Source organism: Alexandromys fortis, unplaced genomic scaffold (assembly GCF_014885135.2).
Source record: "Alexandromys fortis isolate MF-2015 unplaced genomic scaffold, M_Fortis_MF-2015_v1.1 scaffold_24, whole genome shotgun sequence".
NCBI lineage: Eukaryota > Metazoa > Chordata > Mammalia > Rodentia > Cricetidae > Alexandromys > Alexandromys fortis.
Window position 1 is genome coordinate 15,014,235 of NW_026067906.1, and position 27,370 is coordinate 15,041,604.

The 27,370-nt window shown below is 42.2% G+C and overlaps 1 protein-coding gene across 2 annotated transcripts in view; it reads right to left on the bottom strand.

The window, feature by feature from the left end:
• Lgr5 (leucine rich repeat containing G protein-coupled receptor 5) overlaps positions 1-27,370 on the bottom strand; it is a 133,742-nt gene that overhangs the window by 12,958 nt on the left and 93,414 nt on the right. The window contains exons 5-11 of one of the 2 annotated variants that reach the window (XM_050135582.1): positions 16,300-16,515; positions 13,510-13,581; positions 10,467-10,535; positions 9,133-9,204; positions 5,332-5,403; positions 5,101-5,169; positions 4,890-4,961 (exon numbers count right to left, since the gene is read on the bottom strand). In XM_050135582.1, the coding sequence (XP_049991539.1) occupies positions 4,890-4,961; positions 5,101-5,169; positions 5,332-5,403; positions 9,133-9,204; positions 10,467-10,535; positions 13,510-13,581; positions 16,300-16,515 (642 nt within the window). The remainder of the gene's footprint in view (positions 1-4,889; positions 4,962-5,100; positions 5,170-5,331; positions 5,404-9,132; positions 9,205-10,466; positions 10,536-13,509; positions 13,582-16,299; positions 16,516-27,370) is intronic. The other variant, XM_050135583.1, reaches the window with a different exon arrangement.

The following is a 27,370-nucleotide window of genomic DNA, read 5'->3' on the forward strand; positions in this document are numbered from 1 at the left end:
GTTAGTGATGAGCTGCAGTGTTCCAGCTCTTATCTTACTGAAATGAGTACAGATTAAATTAAATAACTGTACCCGTTTCTGGAAGCTGTTCTTTCTCTACAGCTAACACAAGTCATTGCTGGTTCTTTCCTAATCAACTTAAAAACCAAACCAAACCATTCAAAACATAGCACTAACTTTGAAATCAATCACCACGAGGGGGGAAATCTAAGAGAGGTTTCAGCCAAAACTCAACAAATTACAGAATAACAAAAACATCTGGATATATTTATACTATAATATAACTAATCTAAAACAAGCCATGGTAATTTGCAGAAAGTTTTTTTAAAAAAAGAAAGAAAACTGGTAGATAGAGTAACATAAAGGTAAAAAAAAAAACCTTGTCTCATGTTTTAAAAGTTATCAACTAATCAACTAACCATTTTCATGCTTGATTCTAATTCTTAAAGCCATCAAAACAACTGGGGGAAAAAACCGGTAGTATTTTCTAAGAGGCTTTTCAATTATTCTATCCTTATAATTGACCAATTTATCCTTCATTTCTTGAATGAATGGGTTTTAGATAGGAAGAGTGCCATTATGGCATATAAATGATTCAAATGAAGCTGTCTGTGAGTGCAAGGGCTAAACACCCTTTCCACTAACCAAACAAGAAATAAACTCACTAACGCGAGCAACTGAAAAACCTGTACATTTATGCAAAATATGCCTGTTTAACAATATGCCACGTAATTTTGAAAAGCAGTGACTGTATGATAACGGACATATATGTTATCAAAGATGATAATGATTTGATCCATTCCTTTCTCCAGGATGCTCAGGGAGCCCGTCATTTTTTTTTTTTCCCCCTGTAAGACAGAGTTTCTCTGAAGCTTTGGAGTCTATCCTGGAACTAGCTCTTGTATACCGGGCTGGCCTCGAACTCACAAAAATCTGCCTGCCTCTGCTTCCTGAGTGCTGGGATTAAAGGCGTGCGCCACCACCGCCCAGCACCTGTCATTTCTTATGTTTATATTGTGCAGCCTAGGCAGGTGTTGAACTTGGGTTCTTCTTTCCTCAGCCTCCCTGGGCACTGGGATTACAGGTTGAAGCATCAGCATCCTCCAGCCGCTTCTCATTCTCACATATATTTGAGTAGGGAGTTATATAAAACCTTCTACACAAGGATATAGTATTGCATTTCATCCGCCTTTAACTTGACGATTTCAGGGCTGCTGTGGACCAAGCATCTCATGTGCAGAGGTACCGTGTTTATAGTTCTACTTAAACTTTATCCTGTGACAACCTTTTAACAGTGACACTGTGGGTATTCTCATACAGAAAGGAATGGCTTACATAAGACTATCAGCTAGTAAATGGAGAACACACATTTAGCCTAAGTAGTGGACTAGGCTATTTCTATGAAGTAAGGTAGTGGCAATAAACATTCACAATGAAATCTCATATGCTAATTGAACAAAACCCAGGATGATAGCTCTTACAACAATGCTTCCAAAAGACCCTACAGTAGAGATCAAGGTCCTGGGTTCTAGTACTAAACTTAATGAGTTTCTCTTGGTTATTACGATGGCCTGAGCACTGACTGATTTTCTTTTTCTTTTTGGTTTTCTTTTTAGAAGTTATCTGCCTTATCTATTTTTCAGGAATGTCATGAAGAACAAATGAATATTAGGGGTGGATCATTGAAAATGGCAAGATACTATAATTAATACATTTATGTATATACACATAATTCAAGTCCCAACAAGAAGGAATAGTGTCTTTTCTGCTTGTTTACTTGCCTGAGACAAACTTATTACACAGGCTAGACTGCTTTGGAACTTCTCTCCAGCCCCAATTTGCCTCCAAATGGCGGTCTTTTTAAATGTCTTTCCTTAACACTGAGGCTATAGGCATGTGCTACCACGGCTGGCTTAAAAAGTCCTATCTAGGGGCTAGAAAGATGGTTCATTAACGTGATTGTGACACAGAAGCAAGGCAGGAGAATTCCTGGGCTTTGCTAGCCAATGAGTCTCCTTTAGTGAGGAGACCTTGTCTCAATAAACCAAGATGGCGGGGTTGGCAAGGTGTCTCAGTGGGGAAAGGTAGCTGTCCTCTGAATGCACATTAGAGAGACTTGCCTGTCACAAACGGTTCTTTCATCTTTATCTATACATACTCGGTGGCACACATGTGTGTGCACACATGCTTACACAAATACATAAATATAAAAAAATTAAAAATATAAAATGGGGAATGACTGAGTGAAACACCTGATGACCTCTGGCATCTCTATGCACGTTCATGTGTGTATACACACATGTATACATGCAAACGCCATACACCCCAAAGAAATAATATTTTTCAGGAAGAATAATGACATATAAAAAGTATGGAAGAGTTAACACTGACCAAGCAAGCACATACCACATCCTAAACTCTGTTCTATGGGCTTGATATGTAGTCATTTAATCCTTAGGATTACTGTCCGAAGGAAGTGGCTCACTCATTTTATAGACTGGAAAATTGAACCCCAGAAGGAAAAAGAACTTGCTGAAGATGTACTACTTTCTTGGGAACTTGGAGTTGAACCAGGAAACGGTGCTCCGGAGCCCTTGCTCCTAACTGGATTTCCAAGTGGCTTTCATTCATCTACAGAGTTCTGGACCCGGCTGTTGACTGTCCATTCCCCATGTAGCACAGAAAAGATGGACCTGATTTAAACCCTGGCTCCCCTACTTACTCCCTACAGTCTGTGAAATCCCTCTCATGGTATTGATCCATGTTAGCCATGGAAATCAGTAAGCAGAAAACAATAGATGTTTTTGTGTACCCTTTACTAGTTTCATTAAGAAATGGAAATATAGGACTGGAGAGATAATTCAGTGGTTAAGAATACCTGCTGCATGGGATCTTGGGGGTGGGGTGGGAGGGGGGGGTAAGGGGAGATGGGGAGAGAAAAGTGAGAAGGGGAGGTTGGGGGGAACTTGGGAAACGGGATGATTGGGATAAAGGAAGGTTGGATAGGGGAGCAGGGAAGCACATATCTTAATTAAGGGAGCCATCTTAGGGTTGGCAAGAGACTTGGTGCTAGAGGGGCTCCCAGGTGCCCAGGGCGATGTCCCCAGTTAGTTCCTGGGGCAGCTGAGGACAGAGAACCTGAAATGACCCTATCCTATAGCCATACTGATGAATATCTTGCATATCACCATAGAACCTTCATCTGGAGATGGATGGAGATAGAGACAGAGACCCACACTGGAGCACAGGACTGAGCTCCCAATGTCCCAAGGAGGAGCAGAAGGAGGGAAAATATGAGCAAAGAAGTCAGGACCACGAGGGGTGCACCCACCCACGGAGACAGTGGGGCTGATCTATTGTGAGCTCACCAAGGCCAGCTGGACTGCGACTGAAAAAGCATGGGGTAAAACCGGACTCTCTGAATATGGCGGACAATGAGGGCTGCTGAGAAGTCAAGAACAATGGCACTGGGTTTTGATCCTACTTCATGTTCTGGCTTTGTGGGAGCCTAGCCAGTTTGGATGTTCACCTTCCTAGACCAGGATGGAGAGGGGAGGACTTTGGACTTTCCACAGGGCAGGGAACCCTGACTGCCCTTCAGACTGGAGAGGGAGGGGGAGAGGAGTGGGGGGAGGGGGAGAGGAGAGGGAGGAGGGGGAGGGAAAAGGGAGACGGGGAGGGAAATGGGAGATGGGGAGGGAAATGGGAGGCGGAATTTTTTTCAATAAAAAATTATATTAAAAAAAAGAATACCTGCTGCTCTTGGTGAGGACCAATACCTGAGGTCATCATCTGACCCCAACATACATGTACTGGGACATTAGTCTGCCAACATTTATTCATGTGAATATGCTCATACAAGAGAAAAGTAAACAAAAAATTGTGATGATTTCTTGCAGTGAGACTTTAATAAATATGTCCCCGATGCCCAATTCCTTTGTCTGTAGCTACACTTTATAGGGAAATGTGGGTGTAAGGACAAGGCTTGCTTTGTGTGCCCTTCTTCAGACACGTGTGAGTGACAGGACGTCCTGTGTGCTTCTACTGCAAACACCATGTCACTGGGCATCTTCCGGAACAGGGTAGCCTGGGGAGGATTCAGCAGAAAATCACATACTACACAGCATCGGCATTATATGCTGGTTCTGCTACCAAGAGGAGCCCATGCTGAAATGGCAGGCAGCTGACTGTGATGGGGTCCATTCCACAAGAGGAGAACAGTTTTATAAAGGAGTGAGGCTCTTTTTAATAACAGTCCCGACGATGCTCAAGAGTACTAGAGGGTTGAGTGGAGTGGAGTAACCGGAAACACGAAAGCAGAATGCCAACACAAGGCCATTCAGATCTCTATAAACTAATGTTTATGAAACATGGGAAAGGCAGAATCAAGATGAGATCTGAGTCAACAGAAATAGCATCAAGCTGATTGACTACCGGATGGAATATGAGAGCACACTATCCATAACTGCACCAAAGAATGTTTAGTCTTCCTATCAGGGTCAGTGCCTGTTTGATGGTTTTATTTTTGACATTAATATTGGGCTGTTGATCCATTACGCTATTTTGTTCTACCCTACAAAACCCTTTAGAAGAGGAAATGCAGTTTTTTTTTCTTTTGGCGTGTTTACATTCATTTTCTGAAGGGAAATGCAAGCCAACTACAACTCTAACAGGCAGCTGTGTGCACTGGAAAACAAAGATACGCTATCATGGTACCAGGGTTATGACTGAGAGCCTGGCCCAAAGGAGGCAAAGGAGGAGCTATGACCTTTGGGAGACCTGCAAGTAAAGGACTCCCATTTCCAAAGACTGTTGAGATACCGTCTGCCATTTTCCCCCTAAATGGAAGTTGCCTGTTTATACAACATTATTGCCTTACTGATACGCACAGCACTTGGAGATTAGGTAACTGATCACAGACGGTCTGGGGAAGAGATGAGATCTTTGCTCCAGTTAAAGTCCTGTTAAAACACAAGCCAGACATAATTCTTTCGTTCCCGCATCATGCAGTGACATGTTTTGATTCACGGATGTTGACGTTGATAGGTCCCAAAGTGAATGCATGTTCCGGGCTAAGTTAGGGACTGCTCAGATACTCACAGACTCTCCAGGTTGCCAGTTCCGGTTAAGTCAGGGAATTCAGTAATTTGCGAGGCACCATTCAGAGTCCTAGGAGAAATACGTGAGTGTTATTTGGAGATGGTTCTAGAAAGGGGTCATTTTGACTATCATTTTTTCCCCCAAAGTATCTTAAGTTCTACCGTTCATTTGGTCTTTGCAGCAATACTATAGGTTGGCTGGTGGCGACATTTAAGAGAAATAGACACTTACAGTGTTCTTAGTTCAGGTAAATGTTGAAAAGCAGATATTCCAACAAATTGGATGGGATTGTCATAGAAATGTCTGAAAAATCCAAACACCAATGTGTTATAATAAAGCCGATGGCCAAGAGAATATGTCAACAAATATTCTAAGTGCATTGGTTGCTTTTACTAATTACTTAACATCCCTATCACTCAGTTTCAAGTGAACATCTCTCATTTTAAGATTGTTGTTATATTTACTGGTTTCTTTGTTTATTTGATGTGCATAGCTATGGTGTCTGTGTGGGGGTAGGAGGACAGTGCCTGGGAGTGTGTTCTCACGTGGGGTTAGAATTCCCCCCCACAGAAAGCTGTGGGTGTGAATTCCCAAGCTCAAACTCAAGTTGTTAGGCTGAACCCACTGGACCATCTCATTAACTAGCTTTAGGAGATCTGGGGTAAGGAATCTATATAATTTAAAGGGAAGAGACTTGGGGGGCGGGTAGAGGAGGATTTAGAATAAAATAGAACGACAATGTGTGAAGATGCCGTGGCAAAACCCATCCTGTGATACTAACCTTCAAGATTAACCAAAAAGAAAAAAAATAACGTTTGGACATCAGGGCTGGTATGAATGATAGTTACCAAGTAGGAAAGCACATGAACTGACTAACTGTACTTACAGATTTTGTTTGCCTGCATCACTGAATACTCACTCAGCAACAAAGCATAACTCAAGTTACAGTTCAATCATCTATCTATCTATCTATCTATCTATCTATCTATCTATCTATCTATCATTTATCTATGTTTATGGAAGGTTCTATCTGCTGTTTGAATATAATAACCATAACATCTACCAAGGACTTTTTACAGTGTTGAGAAGAAGTGATATACTCTGGAGTTTATCTAATGAAAGAAATTTCTTGAATTCATCATGGCTCTAAAATGTGAGACATTATTAAAACTTAAAGAACATTTTGTGTTATAAACTTTTTAACGCAATCAGAATGTATTTGAACTGCTTTGTTAATGGTGCCCAACACGTATTTCTTAGCTGAGGCATTGGGATAGTTCAGGTAAATACAATAAATCCTTAACCAGTGTCTACTATGCTAAAAAACCGTGAAGTAGACATTGCAGAGATTTAAAGACTTGCTCATTAGAGAAGCTGCCATTGGAAATTATTCTAAATGCTAGAAGTTGAAGAGGAATGGAATGGTAAGTATTCCCGCCTAGAGGAGCTTAGAATCAGGTGGGCATAAGGCAAGAGGCAGCACATGGCCTTCTATTTGATCTGCACAACTTGGATCTAGGGTGGAGGTACTATTTTCTTCATGCTCAGGTGAGGAAATGGAGGCTCAGATACCCAGGAAAGCTTGTTATCAGCCAGATCCTCCATTTAAGCTAAGACAACAATGAGTTCGGTCGTAGGGTTTGTGCAACAACCGCAAACGCTAAGGCAGTGCAGCATCTCACATAGCTAGTGACGTAGCACACCTACCTACTTTGGGATCCTATCCCCTCTTTTCCCTTAGGATTAGACAATCATTAAAAGAACCGCAATGGGGGCAGGGGAAATCTGGGTTGAAGATGATCAAAGTACATTACATACGTTTATGAATTTTGTTTTGAAAAAAATCAGTGAAAGAATTTAAAAAGTGACAATGGAAATACGTGGCTTAACATGGAGCTTTCCTCACGGCACACCTTCCTTGACTCTATCATATACTTATCAGCACATAATGACACTCATACACATGTGCAAATATACATACACTGAGCAGGGATGAATGTGTGTGCTTGCATGTGAAGGCAGAAATATCCCATCTGCAAATACAAGACTTCGGGGTCTCTGGGGGCCAGTCCTCTCATTTATTGGGGGAAGGTTAAAAAAAAAAACAACCCTACGAAATGTCATTAGAAATACATATGAAAGAATTCCAATCATCGTAGTGCAGGGATGGAATCTGTGCTTTACAAACACAGCTTAGGTAGCTGGGTTGTGGCATCGTTGTGAAGAGTTCTTGGGAAATAGGAAGTTGGCTGTGGAAGACTGTGAATGTCAGGTAAGGAGTTTGTATTCAACCTAAATTGATAGTCTGGATGTCTGCTTCCGTCCCCGTCACCGTGGAGAGACAGGGAGACCTGCCTCATCTGCACTGGTAAATGACTAACAGAAGAGAAGTAATGGCTAACAGAGGAGCTGGGGAAGGGGAGGTAAAAAGAGGGTACTGGATTGGAGATTGCAGAGGTAGAAATGAGGGTTGGGTCATATCAGCTAATGGGGCTTGGAGCAAAACATACGTGGAGATTTTTTTAAAAAAATATTTATTTATTATGTATACAATATCCTATCTGTGTGTATGTCTGCAGGCCAGAAGAGGGCATCAGACCTCATTACAGATGGTTGTGAGCCACCATGTGGTTGCCGGGAATTGAACTCAGGACCTTGGGAAGAGCAGGCAATGCTCTTAACCACTGTGCCATCTCTCCAGCCCCTTGGAGCAAAACATACGTGGATATTACTGTGTTGGAAAGGCTGGTGGTGATGAGAGACGGAAACCCGGAAACCCATGTGTGAGGAAAGGAGGACGGTGAAGAGAAAGTTGGCGGCACCGTGGAAAGAGGAGAGGTCTCCAAAGACCGCAAGGGCTGTCACTCAAGTGCATTAACATGCCAAAAGAGCGATTAAGAACCAGTCCTAGGGCTGCAAGAGTCTCAAAGCCAATGCAATTCACTAATCTTTTAATATGTAAATGATCTCTAATGAGGGCTGGTGTTTATCCGGCAATAGAATTCAAAGCCTTTGGTTTGCCAAAATATTGCCAGGACATTTCAGAGGTGATGAATGGTTTTGTTTGTCCGTGTATTAGCAGCTCCCCACCCCCAGTTGTCAAGGCTAATTGGGGCTCTAGCTCAGTTGTGACAAACGCCACACGGTTTCAGAAAGTCTCTCTTTAAGTTAGCACAGGAGGATCGCCTTAGGGCCAGATTCAATGGTTGCCTTTACTCACCCTCTCTATGAGAGATCTGAGACCCACCACTAAGGTCAATATAATTCTCTAAGCCTACCTGGACAGGTATCTATTATCTAAAAAAAAAAAAAAAAAAAAAAAACCCAACTAATAATTACACATTTTCATTTTCTTAATGTTGATGCATAATAAATGTTCTATTAATGTTGTATTAAGTGTGAAACAAAATTATTGGTACTTTGCGATTATAAATTTGTTTTATTTTTTATAATACATGAAGTCCTTGTAATTCCCATTCTAGAATACATGCACCTTTTTAGAATTACACTCCAGTTTTGTCTAAATGTGGCTCAAGGCTGGGGCTTGTTCACAAATAGAGAACATAAATTCCTTCCATTCAACTCTCACATCCAGCAGTTTAAATTAGAGGTAAATTGGTTGCAAAGACCCCCCCTTTTGTGTATAATACACAGTTGAATTCCTGATTGACTAAGTGGTCTGCCATTGATGCTCTAAAATCAGGTTTATTCCTTGCAAAATACGGGTAATCAAGAACACTTAGAAGACTAGTTGCGTGGCCTGGCATCTAAAGATGGAGACTGCAAGCCAGCAGACACCTCAGATCGTGAATGATGAATATTTAGAATATTTCAGTGTTTACTTGAAACCTGATGAGCGATATCAATAAAATCTGATGAAATAAAGCACTTCTGTACAGATTTTTTGCACTGACTGAGACAAAACCAAGGCAAATTAGTTAGCATTAATTAGCATTATATATAAATGTGCAACATATTTAAAACTGTTAAATGTCAGCAAGAAGGAAAAGGAGTACAATGGCACTTACTTACATTGTGATAAGAGAAGGGTTGCCTACGAATGCTTTCTCAGGTATTGACCTGATGTTGTTGCTGTGGAACCCTCTAGAAGAAGAGAAGAATAATTATAGAAAGTCACGTGTGTGTGGGAGGATTACTTAATAGCTCTCTTTGCCCTACCAGGAACTATAATCAGCATCTCTAGTAACCAGAGTACATGTTAACACCTCCCTGCATGGTGAAACATGTGTGTGTGTGTGTGCGTGTGTGTGTGTCCTCATTTACTACAGAGGAGCAAAGAAAATCACACGCTCTCATTGCCTAACGGCGCTTTATGGAAACAGGATATTACGTTATAAAAGGAAAATCCTTTTGTTGCTATCCAGTAGAGGATTGTGGCACAACAGCTTGAGAGCGAGCTATCTTTGGAGAGAGGATTAAGGTGACTCTGTTTGAAGCCAGAGAAGGGAAAACTGACTTAAGCTTAAGGAAGCTCTTTACGAGGGAAATGTTTACCGGGTCATGATAATAAATCGATTGCCCCTGCCGGGGCCAATACAAGCTGAATGGTAGAGAGGCAGAGTCAAAGATCTTTGGGTTTGGTATGACTGTGGCTGTATGGAGGTACATGGAAGTTAGGAATGCCTTTCCCTGGCAATATCTGCTTGGCTGATACACATGGGATTCTCTGAGGCGGAACCCGCAAAGGCTTTTTCCTCATAAACACACTGTCTATCTGCTTTGTGGAAAAAATATTCCAGGCTTATATATTTTTTTTCAAGAGCTAGATATTTTTCCTTTTAGATAAAAAGGAAAAGCTAATTAAAATTTATCAGCTAAAACATAATATATACAACCAACAGTTGAAAATTAGTGTTTCTTTAGTGAAATTGTGCTTAGAAAATTAAGTAAGGCTCATCCAGTATTAAAAATGCATGTAATAAAATATATGTGATGACATTTATTGCTATAAAGGGAAAATTTGATTCATACAATTCTATATTTATGCAACTCAGAAATTTCTAGATTCATAGAATTAACAAATAGCTAAATTCTATTATAGTTCTATTACAAGTATACAAAATGTAAGTGGTACTAGAATATATATCACTTAGGAAAAATGAAAGCATATGGGTTATATAGATATAAATGATGTGTTTTTATATATAAACAAGAGAGGCCATTTATAAATTCAAAAAGTATGATTTTATTTTTGGTTCTGGAACTCAATTAAAATATACTTCAAGTGTGCTAAGCCATTACTTGTATAAACAGAAATTTCAGCCGTTACATGAATGATTATGTCAATTTTAAAATAAATTTACAAAGAGTAAAAGTTCATTCATGAAACATGCTTTAATACTTACAGTTCTTTAAGGTTGGAGAGTGTCTTGATTGCAGTGGGGAATTCATCGAGGTTATTATAATTTAAGTCTCTAGAAATGAGTAAATGGTGTTTTCAGCATTTCATCTAAAAACTTCTATTTCCTCAGCATACAAGTTAAGTATTCCAATGGACCCATGTCATAGATGGAAGCTCTTTTGCTTTCTCTTTCAAGACATGGCTTATTGGCTGGCTGCCAGCTAATACTTTAAAAACAACTTATTGTATTTAGCATGTGTGGGCACACATGCACTTGCATGTATGTGTGTATATGTGTGTTTGCATGTAGGAGCACCAAGCAGGCTTGCAGAAGTAAGAACAATTTTGGAGAGCTACTTTTCTCCTTTCACTGGTAGGTTCCAGCGATGGAACTCAGCTAACCAACCGGCTGAGCTCCAAGTGCTTTAACCTGCGGAACCATCTTTAGGGCTTTGACCACCAATAGCCTGAAAACATCTGCATTACAATAATCATGACGCCAATAGCAGAAATGTCAAGCTAAGGATCAAGGGTGGCGGGTCATTTAAAACAGGGAGGGACCTGCATTCGCTTTAACTTCCGAGGAGGGGCGATGCTTGCTGGGTGGGTTCTGACCACTTCCTGATGGAGTTCTTCCCTGAATTCTGGTTCACAGAATTGCCAGTTGGTGTTTCCACTCTTCAGTCCTGGGACACATCCCCTTTCTTGTTTCCTTCTTCCCATTTAGGACATGGGACATGAAAACTGCCCTGTTCATGGCTCCCGTAGAGAGCCTGTGTCTACCCAGCCTGAAGACCAGGGCAAGATGTCTTTGGAAAGGTTTATGTGATACACAGGACTCTCAGCAAAGACATGTAGACTAGAGCTTCCCCAGGGTTGTACACAATCAACTCAAGTCCTGTGTTTGTCTTGGTCTGTGAGGCAAAGCTCTGGGTTATCCCTCATACGGAGAGATGGAAGGGTCGGAGAAACTCAAATCATTAATTTCTCTATCTGTAATGACACAAATGGCTTTTCAAGGCCATTACTCACAGATGTTTTATAGGCTTACTCCTTATACCTACAGCTTCAGATGAAAAAGAATTGCTGTCTGGTCCCCGGGAATGGTAGATTTCCCAAATGACACAGAAAACTCTTTTGGTAAGGCAATCAGATGTGGTTAGATCCTCCTCAGTAGAAAAGAATTGCCATTTAATTTTAAGAGAAAGATAATTTGACCGAGTTAGACATGAATCAAGATTCCTACTTGTCTGGCACAGCCATCCTTAAGCTATTCTGCAGGCAGGAAACTCATGTCTTTTGTGGACATAGATTTTCTTCCTGTGTTAAATCTCTCCAGATGCTCTGTTTTGATTAAACGAGGACTGGACCCTTATAAATTACTTGGTTTTCTAGTCAGGGAAAGGAAGAGGCTGGAAACAACCAATTTACTGATCCTCTGTAGCCCTGGGCAAAGTGGGGCCAGACAATAAGATTCACAGATTTTTGTCCTGAAATGTTTTACTTTGTGGTATTTGTATGTATTTTTCTGTAGGTCTGGTTCCTTACCCAGGACCAGGGACAGGAAAAGCACTTATGGAAACACCCAGTAAAGCTGATTTTTTTTTTTTTTGTTGCTCCAATTGTTCTGTTAAAAGGGATGAGAAACTGTCACTTAACGAGAGAGACGTTCTAACTTTTTCCTAGTGGCTGATAGAAACTGTTTTCCCATGGCATCAAGGATCTGCCTGAATGAGTTCCTCTTTGGCATCCATGGAGAAGTGGGGTGACCGTGTTCTGCAAGAAGAATCATGGGTGTTCATTGGTTAGGAGAAGACCCAGGACACATGGTCTCTCAGGAGGCAGCTTGATCCAGAACCGGTTAGAAAATAAACTGACTATGGGTAAATTGTTGGTCTGCGTGCAAACGGACAATGTTTTCTAAGGTCCTAGAAGACTTGGTTTTGCCATCACAAGGCCTTGCGTAGTTTATTGTATTCCAGTATTAACTATGTCAAGTGATTTGAGGATATTCCTGTATTTGTCTCCCTGCTCCACTTCCTACACTCAGAACTGTTGCTGCCTGCTATCCATCCATACTGTACTTCGGTGACTCAGCAGGGCTTTGATGAGTTTGTTCTTGACCAGGAGGAGGCTTGTGCCTAGGTGGATGGTGAGATCCTCTGCCTTGGCTCCGGGATCTAGGACGCGGTTAGTTGACTGGACTCATTTTTATAAAAAGTACCAATGAAAACCTGAGTGAGTTTTTGTTTGTTTGTTTGTTTGTTTTTGAGATGGGGGTCTTGCTATGTCGACCCATGCTAGCTAGCCTCAGACTCCTGGGCTCGAGTGATACTCTATCTCAGTCTTACGAATGGACTGAGACCACAGGAGCCTGTCACTGTGTTCAGGGGACCCTCTGACCCATTCTTTGAAAGCAGTATCTGCAGATAATCATAGATTTCAGAGTCAGACTAGAGAAAGAAGGAGTCCCCAAAGAGGCTACAGGCTAAATACATAGCCTTGGTAAAGCAACCCAGTGGCGCCTAAGAGAAGTTAGCTGCTCAACAGGATATTTGTCAAAATTATTTGAACAAGGTCTATAAGTGTGATGTCATCCCTTGCATTGCTTCAGTAGGAACCACGTTCCTTATGAAGGGGCCTGGATCTCAGCGTCTTTGTTTCCTTTTTCTGAAGAGGACCAAACTCACACACAAGTCATGATTAGTGCGTCTGACAAGAGGGATTACTCCTTGGGTGGAGAATACACGTTCCTAAGCAGTCACTGCTCCTAAGAAGAACTCCTTTAGCTTTAATTATTTTCACTAATTTGCCACCCTCAAGAGATTAAAATAGAATCTGAGTTTTATTGTTTAGCTCTGTGGGGTGTGTGTGTGTGTGTGTGTGTGTGTGTGTGTGTGTGTAAGATAAAACCTCTGTAAATATCTGCTTAAAGCTCGGGCAATTAACCAAACCAAACATCAAGTTTGCCTTTAAGGCTGTTTGGATTCCTTCAGAATATTCATGAAGACGCTGGAAAAAGGGAAACAAACGAAAGGTCAACTCACAAAGTCTCTAGGCTGTGGAGTCCGTCAAAGCATCTCTTTCCCAGGGAGTGGATTCTATTGTTATGGAGATGCCTGCAAGAGAGTGTTACTAGTCAGGAACAGTCCTGAAGGCGGACAGACAGCACAGAGAAAACCCAGGAAGAACATTCAGGATGCTTAAATCCAAAGAAAGGCGAAGAACGCACTAACGATAAGAAAGGAACATTTTTTTAGAAAGCCCCTCTGCTGCCTTCACTCATTCTGTAAATGCTTCTATGGCGTAGAATGTAAGATTAACTTCCGTGTGTGTGTGCGCGCGGGTGCGTGTGTGATGGCAAGTGTGATTCACTTTGTTGTTGTTCTGTTTTCCAGTATGGTTTGCTCGTTGTGACTTAGGGGACACAGAGTGCTCAACACAGTAACTGAGCATCACTGAGGGAGGTGATGGGATGGAGCGAGGGGTCACACGTGGACTAGGCATGTTCTGTGATGACTCCATTCCCAGGATTGGGCCACAGGCTCGTGAAGAAAGGGACTAGTGATTGGACTTTTACTGCTGCCCAAGATTAGTAATTTGGACAAACTATTAGCGCGTGCAATGATCATCTTAGGCTCAATTGATGAAGCAGGTCTGCCAGAGTCAATGAGAGCGGTTGTGTACGCCACTGAAAAGCAGACTAACTCCTAAAGAGGTTTTGGAAAATGGGTTTAAGGGAGAGTTTAAAAAAAATAGTGGAAGGAAAAAAAAAACAAAACAAGCAAGCAAACAAAAAACAAAGGCCATAGGCAGCTTCTTCAGGATCAGTGACGTCATATTTATGTAAGGAATTCAGAGAGGAAATTTGTTGATATCCTGTTAAATTTCTTTTCTCCCCAAACTAAGGTCTTACTTATAATAAATACAATTTGGGTTTCAGGCGAGATATCTGTGACATATTTTCAGGATCTTTTTTATATGCAGCAGACGAGAGAGGGGATGGGGATAATTTAAAAATAAAAAGATAAATAAGAGCCCTCATAGGAATACATGCTATAAAAGAAGAGACAGGCATTCAACCACAGTGATGAAGTGGGCTGGTGAAGACAGAAGAGAGTCAGTGGGCGGCGCGTGTGCGTGCGTGTGTGCATACACACCTGTGCGTGTGCAAAAGAAGCTCCTCTCTGTGCTCCCCAGTAAGGTTTGTGTCATAAATGACTGCCCAGCCTGTGGTGTTACAGCCCATGGCAGTGGGACCTATGAGAGGTGGGACCTAGTGGAAGGAAGCTAGGTCTCTGAACCTTGTCCTCGAAGGAACTGTTAGATCCCTAGCACTTCCTGTCTCATTGTATGCTCCTAGCTGCTATGAACTGAGCAACTTTGGTCTACCATGTACAACCAGTCACAAAGCTCTGCTTCACTGCAGGCCCAAAGCAAGGGGACTGGGGACTGAAGTCGCTGAAACTCTAAGTTCAAAGTGCCTTTCCTTCAAGTAGCTAATCTTTTCCTTCCTTCCTTTCTTCTTTCCTCCCTCCTCCCTCCCTCCCATTCTCCCTTCCCTCCGGTCCTTTCTTCCCTTAACAGGATCTTACTTAGTAGGCCACACAGCTTGACCTATACAGCTTTGGTTGGCTTCCAAACTCACTGCAACCTTCTTTCTAAACCCCAAAAATACAGGAGTGAGTCACCAGGCCCCCCTAGGAATACAAGGGTGAGTCACCAGGCCCAACTTTATTTCCAGCATCTGTCCTGGGGACAGAACCCTGACTCAGGTCAAGCAAGTTGCTCTGGCAGTCCTTCAAGCAACAAGTGCCTTCGAATGTCAGCCTTGGATAAACGCTGGTTATTCTACGACACACGTGGGCACATGGGGGCATACTGCTTTACTGTCAAAGAAGACTGATTCATTTCCAAACCTTTCTGTGAGAATCACTTTGATTTGCTAGAAGGATGAGATGGGAGGGAGGCAGCCACAGTGGTACACGCCTATGAGGCTAACACGTGGGGGCAGGGTGTGTGTGTGTGTGTGTGTGTGTGTGTGTGTAGGCAGGAGGATCGGGACTGTAAGGTCATCCTCCACAGCACAAGACGTTCAAGGCCAGTCTTCCTGAAACTAGGTTTCAAAAACCAAAACCAAACCCAAAGAAATCTGGATCTCAAAGAGGAAAAAAAGCTAAAAAGTGCAGCCTTGCTGTCAAGAGGCAATGTTCCTCTCTCTCTTCTCTCCTTTATTTCCCTTTCTTTTCTCCTCCTGTCTTTTTTCTGCCTTTTTCATCAGTATTAGGGCTCAAACCCAGGTACTGGTCGATGCCAGACATCCTGCCACTGGGCTATATTCCCAGTTTGGGAATGATCTGTCTTCTTTTTCTTTAACAACAACAACAACAACAACAACAACAACAAGAAGACAGCAAGTGTTGTTCACTGATCAAGTATTAATATTTGTTTAGGTAGCATTTGTGATGCCTGGTTCCACCCCTAGAATTGCAAAAAAAATCCTATTAATATGTATATTGTTAATAACCAAATTATCTTTCAATAAAATTTTTTCATTATCTTTGTGATGATTTCCTTGAAAATGTACAAGGGATTTAATGTAGAGGTGCTATTTGATCTCTGCATGCCCAGCAATGTTTATCACTATTTGATAAATGTTGTAAGTCATTCATTCACACAGAAAATTTGTAAGTCATTTTAGACAGGGTCTCAAGAGAGGGTCTCAGTTTTTTTCCTCCTTAAAATGCCTCCATTCAAATTTTGAGGTCCAGCACTTTAAGATCTCAGAGGGAATTTAGAAACCGTCAAAACAGAGAGCAAAATCAATAAAAACTCACAGCACTACCAGACTGGAGAGGTTTCCAAAGGCCAGGTCTGGTATGTGGTGTATTTTGTTCAGGGCCAAGGTCATGGCTTGCAGCGCCGACAAACTTTTGAAAGCCTGGACGGGGACTTCCGTCAGAGCGTTGTCGTCGAGCCACAGGTGCCTCAGGGAGTGCAGGCCGCTGAAACAGCTGGGCGGCACATAGCTGATGTGGTTGGCATCCAGACGTCTGGAAGAAAGCAAGCCAGAATGGGAAACAGCGAAGCCAGGCAGAGCAGTGGCCTTCACCGGAAGACCTTGGGAGCACTCAGCCACAGCGAAGCAGTCTGGGGAGCTCCAGACTCCAGACAAACTGGACCGGTTCCCTCTTTTGATCAGTCCTCTTCATTCTGGTTAGAGCCTTAAGCCCTCCTTAAGGTGCTCTCGCTCTCCTCCAGCTTGCGGGCAGCCCGCTTTCACGCATGGAAGGGCCTCTCTGAGGTGTAAAATTTCATCCGGTTCGGACACTTAGGAGGCAGACATTCTCTCACCTCGTTCCCACCCCAAGCCAAATGAGCGACTTTGTGATCCCAGACTGTTTGGAACATCCTAAGCAGTAATCGCCTAGTTTGATCCTAAACGCTAGGAAAAGATTGCTTCAGTGTTTGAAGAGACTCAGTTAAGTTTGAAAGACCTTACAGTTAGCTATGCCTCTGGGAAGAGCGTCAAAACTGCTGGCTGGCTGGCTTAACCTAACCACTTGCCTTGGGCAGATACTTGTTTTTCTGACATTTTAAGACGAATAATAAAATTAGCAGCTGCCTAACTCTTGTTTCCTTTTTCCACTTTCTTTTCTTTCTTTCTTTCTTTCTTTTTTTTAAATGGGGAAACAGTTCTAAAAATAGGTCAGATTAATAAGCTGCTGTTGCCTCTGAGCCAGCAGGGGCACAGTCCAATTGTTTTGTCATAATTCAAGATAAACGGTAGCTGTAATTAAAGTGGCTTAGTGTTGTGAGGTATTTCCCAATTTTTTTGTGAGGTCCATGAACAGTGGAACCGCTATCAATCGGTCATGCTTCCAAATCAGCCTTCACTCGTTTTTTAAAGTCCTGCATTTGCTTGCAATTTCAAAACTAAAATTAATAAAACAAAACCAAACCTGAAGACTAGCATTTTATGAATGATTGGAAAATCATGATAGGATTAAAAAAAAATGTTTTGGAAGCATTCAAGACTAAGCAGATGCAGGAGGAACATGAGAATCGCAAAAAAAAAAAAAAAAAAAAAAAAGAGAGAGAGAAAAATAATCCCCTGCAAACCAAATTTAAAGAGTTCAGAAATAGAGAAAGCCCTCTGCGGTAGAAAGCTAATCTCTCTGGAAGGCGGCTTCCTCACTTTTGGCCACATACATCATTCTAGTCATCCCCCAGCTCCTACTTCTATCCCATGAATGGGAGCAAGTGACCCCTGATGGGCCTCGAGCCAAGTTGCAGTAATAATTGAGGTAAGGTCACTTGGAACAAATGTAGGAGTTGGCTGTCTTTGCTAAAACTCCCTCGCTTTTCTAGTAGACCAGCCATGATTGTAAGGGCGGAAGCAAGGTCTCCCAACGGCAGGGTTCTGTCCACAAATGAACTGAAAACGCTTGAGAAGTCATCACTGTCTTTCTTCAGCAATGTGCCTGTCATAGGGTCCTGTTTTGGCGTTTTTACTCCTTGAGGGTCAGCCACCCAGCTCCCAAATAAATCATACACAGAGTTTTATTATTACTTATGGGTGCCTGGCCTTAGCTTGGCTTATTTCTAGCCAGCTTTTTTTTTTTTTTTTTAACTTAAGTTATCCTCATCTACCTTTTGCCTCTGGGCTTTTATCTTTCTCTGTTCAGTATATCGTACTCCATGACTGGTCCCTGGTGTCCTCCTTATCCTTCTTGCTTCTTGATCTCTCTTTTTTTCTCTTTTTCTTCTATTTATTCTCTCTGCCCACCAGCTCTGCCTCTCCTTTCTCCTGCCTCACTATTGGCTGTTCAGCTCTTTATTAGACCAATCAGGTGTTTTAGACAGGCAAAGTAACACAGCTTCACAGAGTAAAACAAATGCAACATAAAAGAAGGAAACACTTCTTTGCATTGTTACAAAAATGATCCACAGCATCAACAATGTAACACATCTCAAACTACTATTTCACAACAGGGTAAGGTCCAGTCTCCTCAAGGAGGAGGAGGTAATCAGCTCTATTTGGCTAGAAGTAAAGCCCTTGTTTATACCAAGTGTAACTAATGCCCTAGCTGTAGCTCTTCCATTGTACCCCTCCATATAGCGTAGGCTTCTTTGTCTTGGTAAGCATATCATCCTTGTTGCGTAGGCATCGGCACTGCAAGTAGCTCCTAAAGAGCCTTGAAAATACCAAACCTCAAAGTTCAGTGCGATGTTGGGGAATCATAGGAAAGGGTTTTTCAGCAATGGAATCATGGGCTTTTCTTCTTGGATATCTGAAGTTGCGACCAGCAAGGAGTGGCCTGATATCAGTTCCCTATGTGAATACACCCACGGTATATGGTTGAATTCATATACGTATATATGAATACATTCCTTGGGGGCAGGGATCTTCTGAGAATCATCTTTTTTCCCTCCCAGGAAGATTAAAATCTGGTCACGCCATTATACAGTTTTCTGTCTGAAATGAACAAGTCCGAATACTCAGTGTCTTCACATTCTCAATATTAATGAACACCCCAGACCTACTAGCTCTTGACACTGATTTTAGGTGTCCCGAGCACAGCGCTGGAATGCTGTTTTATGAAATGTTCCATCCTCTAAGAAACTCCCCATAAAAGAGTGTCATTGGGTAGTGGCAAGGAGATGACAGAGATACTTTCTACGCATGCAAGAAAGTGTCATAATAAAACCCATTATTTTATAAATCAATATATACAAATAAAGTACATAGAAAAGGAAATTTCTCCCAAACAATGTTCCTAAATGTAATATTTCAGAATTCGTATCTGCCGGGCCTCAGTAATTCCAGCTTAATCCATATAAGAGTTTATTGTTTTATACTCCGGGGTATTGTTTGGTTTAGTTTTCCCCTTCCTGCATTATTAAAGTATAAGAGACAAGTAAAAATTGTATATATTTACAGGGGTCATTGTAATGTCTTATTACAACAATATAATGCAAAGTGATTAAAGAAAACTTATTAACATATTTCTTTCCATACTTCCTTTTCTTTTGTGGTAAGCACATTTAGGATGTAATTCCTTAGCAATTTCCAAGTATACATTATTACTAATTGTAGTCACCATGCAGTAGACTAGGTTGCCATAACTTCTTCACGCATATGGGAAGTGGATTCTACTTTATGCTCTTTATATGTCTTGTTTATGGTGAAAGTGTAGATTTTATTTAAAAATAATAAAACGTGTGTGTGTGTGTGTGTGTGTGTGTGCGCGCGTGCGTGAATGTCACATGGATGTGAGTGCAAAAGACAGCCAGAAAGGGGTGTTGTATTTCATGGAGCTGAAGGTACGGGCAGTTGTGGGCTGTCTATTGTGGATGTCTGGAATTGAACTCATGCCCACTGGAAGAGCCAAGTGCTCTTAACTGCTGACTCACCTCTTCATTTTCTTTAACTCTCACTTCTTTTATCATCAGCAACAATGTATATAATGGCCATATGGAAAATTGGAAGGCATACTGAGTTAGAAGAACAAGCAAAGCTAAGGTGGAAAGGTGCTTGCCTGCACATGGCCCTGAGGTCCATTGCTAGCATCACAAAAACCAAACAACCAGGCAACTAGGCCATCAACCAAACAACCAGCCTAGCAACTAGGCTACCAACAAACTGACCTGGCAACCAGGCTACCCACCAACCAATCTGGCAAACAGGCCACCAACCAACAAACCAACCAACCAACCAACCAACCAACCAACCAACCAGCTAACCACCACCCAATCAACTAATCAACCAGTCAACCAGCTAACCACTAAGCAATCAACTAGTCAACAGTCAACCAAACAAGCTAGCAACCAACAAATTTAAGTCAAGAGCCAGCCCTCATCAATTCTGAAATGTTGGGATATACTGATTAATAATTCTTTGGATAAGTTTTCACATTTATAAGACAATTACAATATATCACAGGATGACTGTGAGAATTGAGTGGAAATGTTTCAAAAGCCTATAAACTTTAAGGGTAATCTTTAGATTTGTGAATAGTGTCATTTTTCTCCCCATAGAAGTCTATTTTTCTTGCAATTCCTTAATCCACTGTAATTTCACACTTCTTTGTAGGCGAACGCCATGTTTTTGTCGTGTGGCTGGACAGAACTGGAGACTCTCTTACCCATTACACACCCCCCAGATTGTGCCTTTGGTAGTTATGCTGCATGCATAGCTGTCGGTTGTATCAAGCCTTCCATCACAGAGAGCAAGAGATGCTAAGTGGCAACTATGGAATTCGACTAAGGAAAACAGTATCGCATAGTGCAAGAACAGAATCCTTTTGCACATGAGTCTCTGCAAAGTCTCTTGGAATGAAGTGACTTTGAATGAAGATACATGGTCTTGTCATGACACTTGGGCATATGCTGAAATAACTCAGTTTCTGGAGGAAGGAATGGAGGTTGGGGAGTTTCACGGTTGCCAAAGAGATTGAGCAGCTCAGGCTTGGCAGCCAGAGCGACTGCCTCTTGTGGGATTTTGTGGTATCTTTCCTCACTCTCACTTGGTCAAGATCATCCAGTTCACCCTGGTGGGTTTCAAGCACTTTAAGTCTGGATAGCCTAACTTTCAGAAGACTTCTAGACCATCTGCCTGTGAGAAATATCTTATCCTCTCTATCTTCAGTCCTTAGATGGGGATGTACTGTCGAGTGTCCACTTTGGCAGCAATGTGCAGGAGAAATAGGGAGCGCTAACAGGTTGTTAACTACCCTGTAGGACTTGGTGATTCATCAGTGTAGCTAGGAAGGGAAGCAAGGAAGTTACAGTGTTTCAGCTTTCTCATCAGGACAACTGGGTTGACAGAGATCACACGACAGCATGGGTGAATGCCACTCTGTTTTATGTAAAATAAAAACAAAATAGAATTAAACGTGAGTGCAATTCTGGAATAGCTTGTGTTCTAGGTAGCAAAGCTACATGGTATCAAGCAAAATGTTCGTCTTTTCTTACCAGCAACGGCGAAAACAGTCTTTTACTTCCTGTGTGAAGTTTTAATCTTCATGCTTTTATGCATAAGGCATTAACTGCTCAAATTTCCTCTCTTTAAGAGAAACATTTTGTGAATCTGTTCTATTCTTCTGAAAGGAGCCCTTGATTTATAAGTAGCATTACAGTAGGGATTAGGGACGCCATGAGATCACTGTTGCTGTTGTTAGTCTTGAAAATGGTCCTTTATCTATCTTCCACGTGACACCTTGCCAACATATCATATAATCTTGTATCTTTGTTTGAGAATGTCTTTGATGAGCCATTAACTACAAGGAAGAAAGCGTTAGTCAAAAGATAAGCCATTGATCTTGGCTAATTCCACACCAAGATGACCATAATGGTGTCAATTATTAACACGGCCGAGAGAAAGACGGGCCCACGTGTGAAGACAGTTGCAGCTGTATTATATAGCTTGCGGGATCTCGATAACAAACAGAATTACAGAGCGCGGCATTCTCGTGATTGGCTTTTGCAGAATAGCCCCTTTCCTCCCTTCAATTTAAAAAAGATATGACCCAGCGCTCGAGTCTAGTAGGTACATGTTTACATTCTGTGAGACCATTTTGGGAACCCATGGGTAGTTAGTGCTCTGCCTGGTTCACTGATAAACTCTGAGAAATGAAGGCATTCTCAATGATTACTTTACTAATAAAACAAAAACCACCTGGCTCTAAACTCATTTTAAAATACAGTTCAATAGAACACACACATTCTCTGCTACAGTAAAATTTTACTGTTTTGAACCTTTTGTCCTGGAATCAATGGACGACAACAGTTGAATCTGGCACAAGGTCCTTATAGTAGTACTCTCAGGACAGAAGTTTATCTATATGAATTTTAATAGATCGATGTGGATTTAAACGAGTTCTGCGTATTATTAGAATTGTTTTTCCTGTTGTTGCTCCTATTTTATATCTGTGTGGTGTGACCATACTGTCGGATTTCATCTTTTAATTTAAGTCCCGCAAGGATGGGACATTTCCTACATCCTTCAAAGACAAGCATGCTGGTTCAGAGAAAGGCTGCAATGGCTTAGATGGGAAGTTTCCGCTTCTGTGTCTCCTTCTCCACCTAACCTTGTAACACCATTGTGGACCCCAGGAAGAGAACCATCACCTTAGAGTTTGTCTGAAGCAGGAATGACTCTTTTTTTCACCTTTCTTGGGAAAGAGAGTCTGTAAGTTCACTGAAACGCCATGATTTAGAGTTGTGCCAACTGCTGGATAGAAAGTAGCCAGACGGTCCAAGCCTCTACTTCTCTGGCATTGTTTCCAGCCTTGCCAAAGACAGAGCTCAAGCCTCCCACCTGGTGACCAGCTGCGACTCCATGCTGAACTGAGCCCCATCCCCAAAGGAGAATAGAATTTTCAGATCAAGGTTCACCATGTCGATCATTTTTAGGAACATCACCAAATGTCACCAAATGAACTTTGGGACAAGAAGATGGCTACAGCAAAAATAACGAGGGCAGTCACTTCTTCTGTTTCATTTTTTTTTTTCTCTACAGAGACACAAAGACTCTTTTTGTCAGGGAAATGTCAGTCTCCGAGGTACCAACCACGGGGACTTGAAACCTAGAGTCTACTTCTGGATCTCCCATTCCAGCCAATTATTCAGTGAGCTCTCTCCATTTATCGTCATCTCTGAGATGACTGCCTGGCTAAGTCCCTTATCTCTTCACACCTGCATTACTGCCCCAGCTTCGGAGCTGGCCCTTTTGCCTTTGATCTCTTATCTCTTCAATTAATCCTGCAGGCTGCTGCCAGATTAATCTCTCTGAAATCGTCCACTATGCCATTCCCTTGGTAGGAATCTATATTCTCCCAAATTACCATTCTTTTCAAAGCTAGACCCCTCATTCAAGGCCTTCTGTCCACCGTATCTGTTCAAACCTTTCTCTTATTTCTCTGATCTAGTCAAGTATTTTTTTCCTCCTCTTTCCCACAGTAATTCTAGGCTTTGTGTTCATGACCACCTTGTGTGTTTAGAAACTTCTCCATGCCTGTCCCATTTTACAAATCTCCCAACCAGCAGGCTCTTCCCACATACCTTCTCTTGAAATGGGGAGTCCTTAACTCACTGAATGGGAAACCTAATTCTGGCAAATAGGTCAACTCCAATATCTCTGCGGAAACCATTGGATTCAACTTAGTCCAGGTAAATCGTGTGGAAAACAGCCATACACGGATTATACCTGGAATCAGGGCGAGGAGTAAATGCAGGTTACAGCCAAAGTAGGGAATCCCAAACAGGGTACATACAGATTAGAACTTGAAGCCAGGAGATGCAGGTTACAGCCAAAGTAGGAAATCCAGAGCAGTTACAACCCAGATGTCTACAATACATCTTAGAGTCTGAATCTTCCATTCATTTCAATAAATAATGCCAGACGGCTGTCTTTGTATCTCATGCTGGAAATACAGCACGAAACCAGGCAGGCACGGCTTTAACATTCCTGGAACATTTCAGAAGCGGTAGTGAGGCAAATTCTTATCGTGAAGTGTTAGGGGAAGAAATGCATGGTAGTGGGTCCTAACTAACCGAGGCATCGCACCAGCTCCTTCAAAGTACAGAATGCAAATATCAAGACACACCTATTGAGTTCTTTCTTCTAAAGTGCAAACCGAAATCCTCATCTGTCCCGTCTTCATGCGGCCCTCTACCAGTGGTACTTCTTCAAGCCACTGCCTCATCAGGTACACTGTCGGACAAACTAGAAACTTAGAGATCGTTCATGATACTGTCCCCTTCTTCCTCCTCCTCCTCTTTCTCCTTCTTTCTTCAACAGGGTCTCACTATGTGTCCTTGGCTGTCCTGGAACTTATTATGTAGACCAGGATGTCCTCGAACTAACAGAGATCTGCCTCCCAGGTACTGGGATTAAAGGCATATGCCACCACACCCTTCATTCTTTGTTGAATACTTCAAACACTGGAAACTTCATCTGTCTCAAATCCATTTTCTTTCTTTTAAACCCCAGCCCCCACTCTGACAAAAGCGTCCTTCATCTACTCTGACTCCATCAACAAAGATCTGTCAGATTCCTTCCTGCTAAGACCTTCCTGTGGGTTTCCATCTTGCAACAAGCCTGATATTATCCTTCATGTACCCCACATGACTTTCTAGATTCTGACCCCCCCCAACGCTCCTTTCAAGGTTGTCCTGATCCTTAGCTCTTCCGTAGGGATCTTGCTTCAGCCATTGCTTTGTTCTGTTGATCTTTTTTTTTTTTTTTTTTTTTTGGTTTGTCGAGACAGGGTTTCTCTGTGGTTTTGGAGCCTGTCCTGGAACTAGCTCTTGTAGACCAGGCTGGTCTCGAACTCACAGAGATCCGCCTGCTTCTGCCTCCCTAGTGCCCCCTCCAATAAGCTGCTTCTTATGTAGCCCATGCTATCTGGAACTTCCTTGTCTAGCCTTTGTCTACTTGACTCCTACCCTGGCAATGAAGGCAAGATTCTCACACAGAGTCTTCTTGCTGCCTCACAGGCACAAGGATCAGATAACCAACTGCTTAGAGAAACCCTAACAAAGGCTGTCACGTCATACTTTAATATTGTCCTCTTCTCTTCCGCAGTTCACTTATGTCTGTCTGGGCAGCATTACCACTTTCCTTTCTCTGTGTGAAAGTTCACAGCTACATCGCTGGACTGTGTGTTTCTACCAAGCCCTCCCCTTCTCTTGCCAGTGCCCATTCTCCTCAGGTTGTTCTCAGAGGGAGGAAGAAGAACAAGGGTAGTGAAACAGGCAGATTTGGGGGTTCTGACAGATCAGACTTCTCTCAAACACACCTCCATCCTGACTGGGAAGGTCAACAGTCTGACAATTTTGCTTTCTCCTCACTAAGAAAGGGGTAATCCCAGCACCTAACCCATGTGGCTGAGGTGAGGATGAGCAGGGTGGGGACAAAACTGTTACATAAACGTTGCCCTCTCTCATCACCACGGTGGGGAGTTTTGCACTCTAGTTTCTGTCTCTTCCCTGTCCCCATTTTCTCCTGCTTTCCTGGGTGCTACTTTTCACTCCTCACAGATTCTACCCCCCATCCTAAAACATTTCAATCCACTTCCGGGTTGCTTCCCCAAAGTGTTAGCCCATTCGATTTTGTAGAGAGCTCTCCCCAGCTGTAAAAAGTTCTATTGACTTCTAATTTCCCAACACCCACGTTCCCCTTGCCTGTCTGATGGGACAGCCATGTATGCATGTATCCAGGCATCGCAGATGATCAGGCCTGAGAATCGTTCATGCATGACCTTTAAAAAAATAACCAACTTGCCTTATGTCCTATACACGAGGACCCGCCCGCCCATCGTAGCTTTTCTTCTTGTAAACTTTGTGTAGAAAGAAACTTTCTGCTAAAAATGTCTTCCCCCTCATGTTTAAACTGGGGAAAGAAGGGAAACACCTTTCCTTTTCTGTAAGAATCCGCTGATTTGCTCGTGCATGGCTCCCTGAACTGAACCTTGACAGATCAATAGACAAAGTCTATTCCCTCTAGGACTTCCATGTTGACCTCTGTCCCAGGACATTGGCACCTTTGAGTGGGGAAAAACAGTATTTTTGTTTGCTGTTGTGAGTGTAAGCGTGTGATTTCTCTACCTATTTTAGCGGAGCGAATACTGTCCCTGATACAGAAACCACTTTATTTTTAGCTCCTTCCATTCTGTATTACCCTCCTGGTTTTATCTTCTTTTCCTTTGTTTGCTTACACTTCCTTGTCTTTTGTTACTTCCTTCCCATTCTACATCCAGGGTCTGAAACCCAGTCGGCTCAAGGACGTGAACAGGAGAAAATGCTGCTGTCCCAGGCTTGCCCAAACTCTGCTCAGAGCTGTGCCCACCTCTTCGTCCTCTCTGGGTCTTCTAGATCACTGTCTTTTTTGCTTTTCAACAACTGCGAACAGAAACAAATTAGGAAGCGTCTGGATGGAGAGATTGACAGGTGTTTCACATGGTCCTGGGGTAGAAGTGGTAGCCCTGGAAATGATAGGTGTAGGCAGGTGGTCTTCAGGCAGGAATTGTACATTCAGATTGGGTTTTAAATATACTCCGGTACCCTGCAGAGGAATATTAGCTAATTGGAAAATAGAGACAATAACAAAGATTACTTGATTCTTCTTTCCTTTTCTACTTGGCAACCCATCATTTCTGTGATACATATTTTATACAATTAGCTTTGCTAGTTAGAAGATTTGGAATGGAAATCAACGTTTCAAATATCCTTTGACTCCTTGGAAAAATATAAATGTATGATTTTCCTTGGTCAGCTTAAATTTCATGTGTCTCTGAGATATTTGAAATCTATTACTGGCCATGGCAAACGAGGCGGTCACTGCTCATAGACTGATTTCTTAACTAATAAAGGTGAGAGGCATGGGAGAGTTAGGTTTTGAGTTACCATCCGATGACGGTAACCTGACCCTAGTCCTCTTCTGTCTATGATGCCAAAAGTTTCTGATTGGAATACAGCTCGCTGTGAATTCTGATTACATTTCTATTCCCTTCCAAAAACACAGAGAGGAAATTAAGTTACATTTGATTACATTACAAAAATCCATTCGGTGTCTGGGCAGTCACGGCCATGTCAGAAGTCAACGCACATGGTACGCAGGAGTATGTTCCGTGCTGCGGGCCTCTAGCCCCTTCGCTTCAGCTGAGCCATGTGTAAGCATCAGGAGGCAGTTAAAAAAACACAAACGTACCTATGTTGTTTCATGAGGGACAAAGCAGTTTTTGTTTATGGGGAACAAGTGGAGAACTCAAGCCCTTGAAACCTGAGAACAATTTGTCTCGTCCTCACAACAATGTTACCAGTTGCAATAGATCAAGTTTCTTAAATTCCCTCCAAGGAGCCAAGTGTAGATGGCTGGGCAGAGCCAATGAGTTGTTGGCTTGC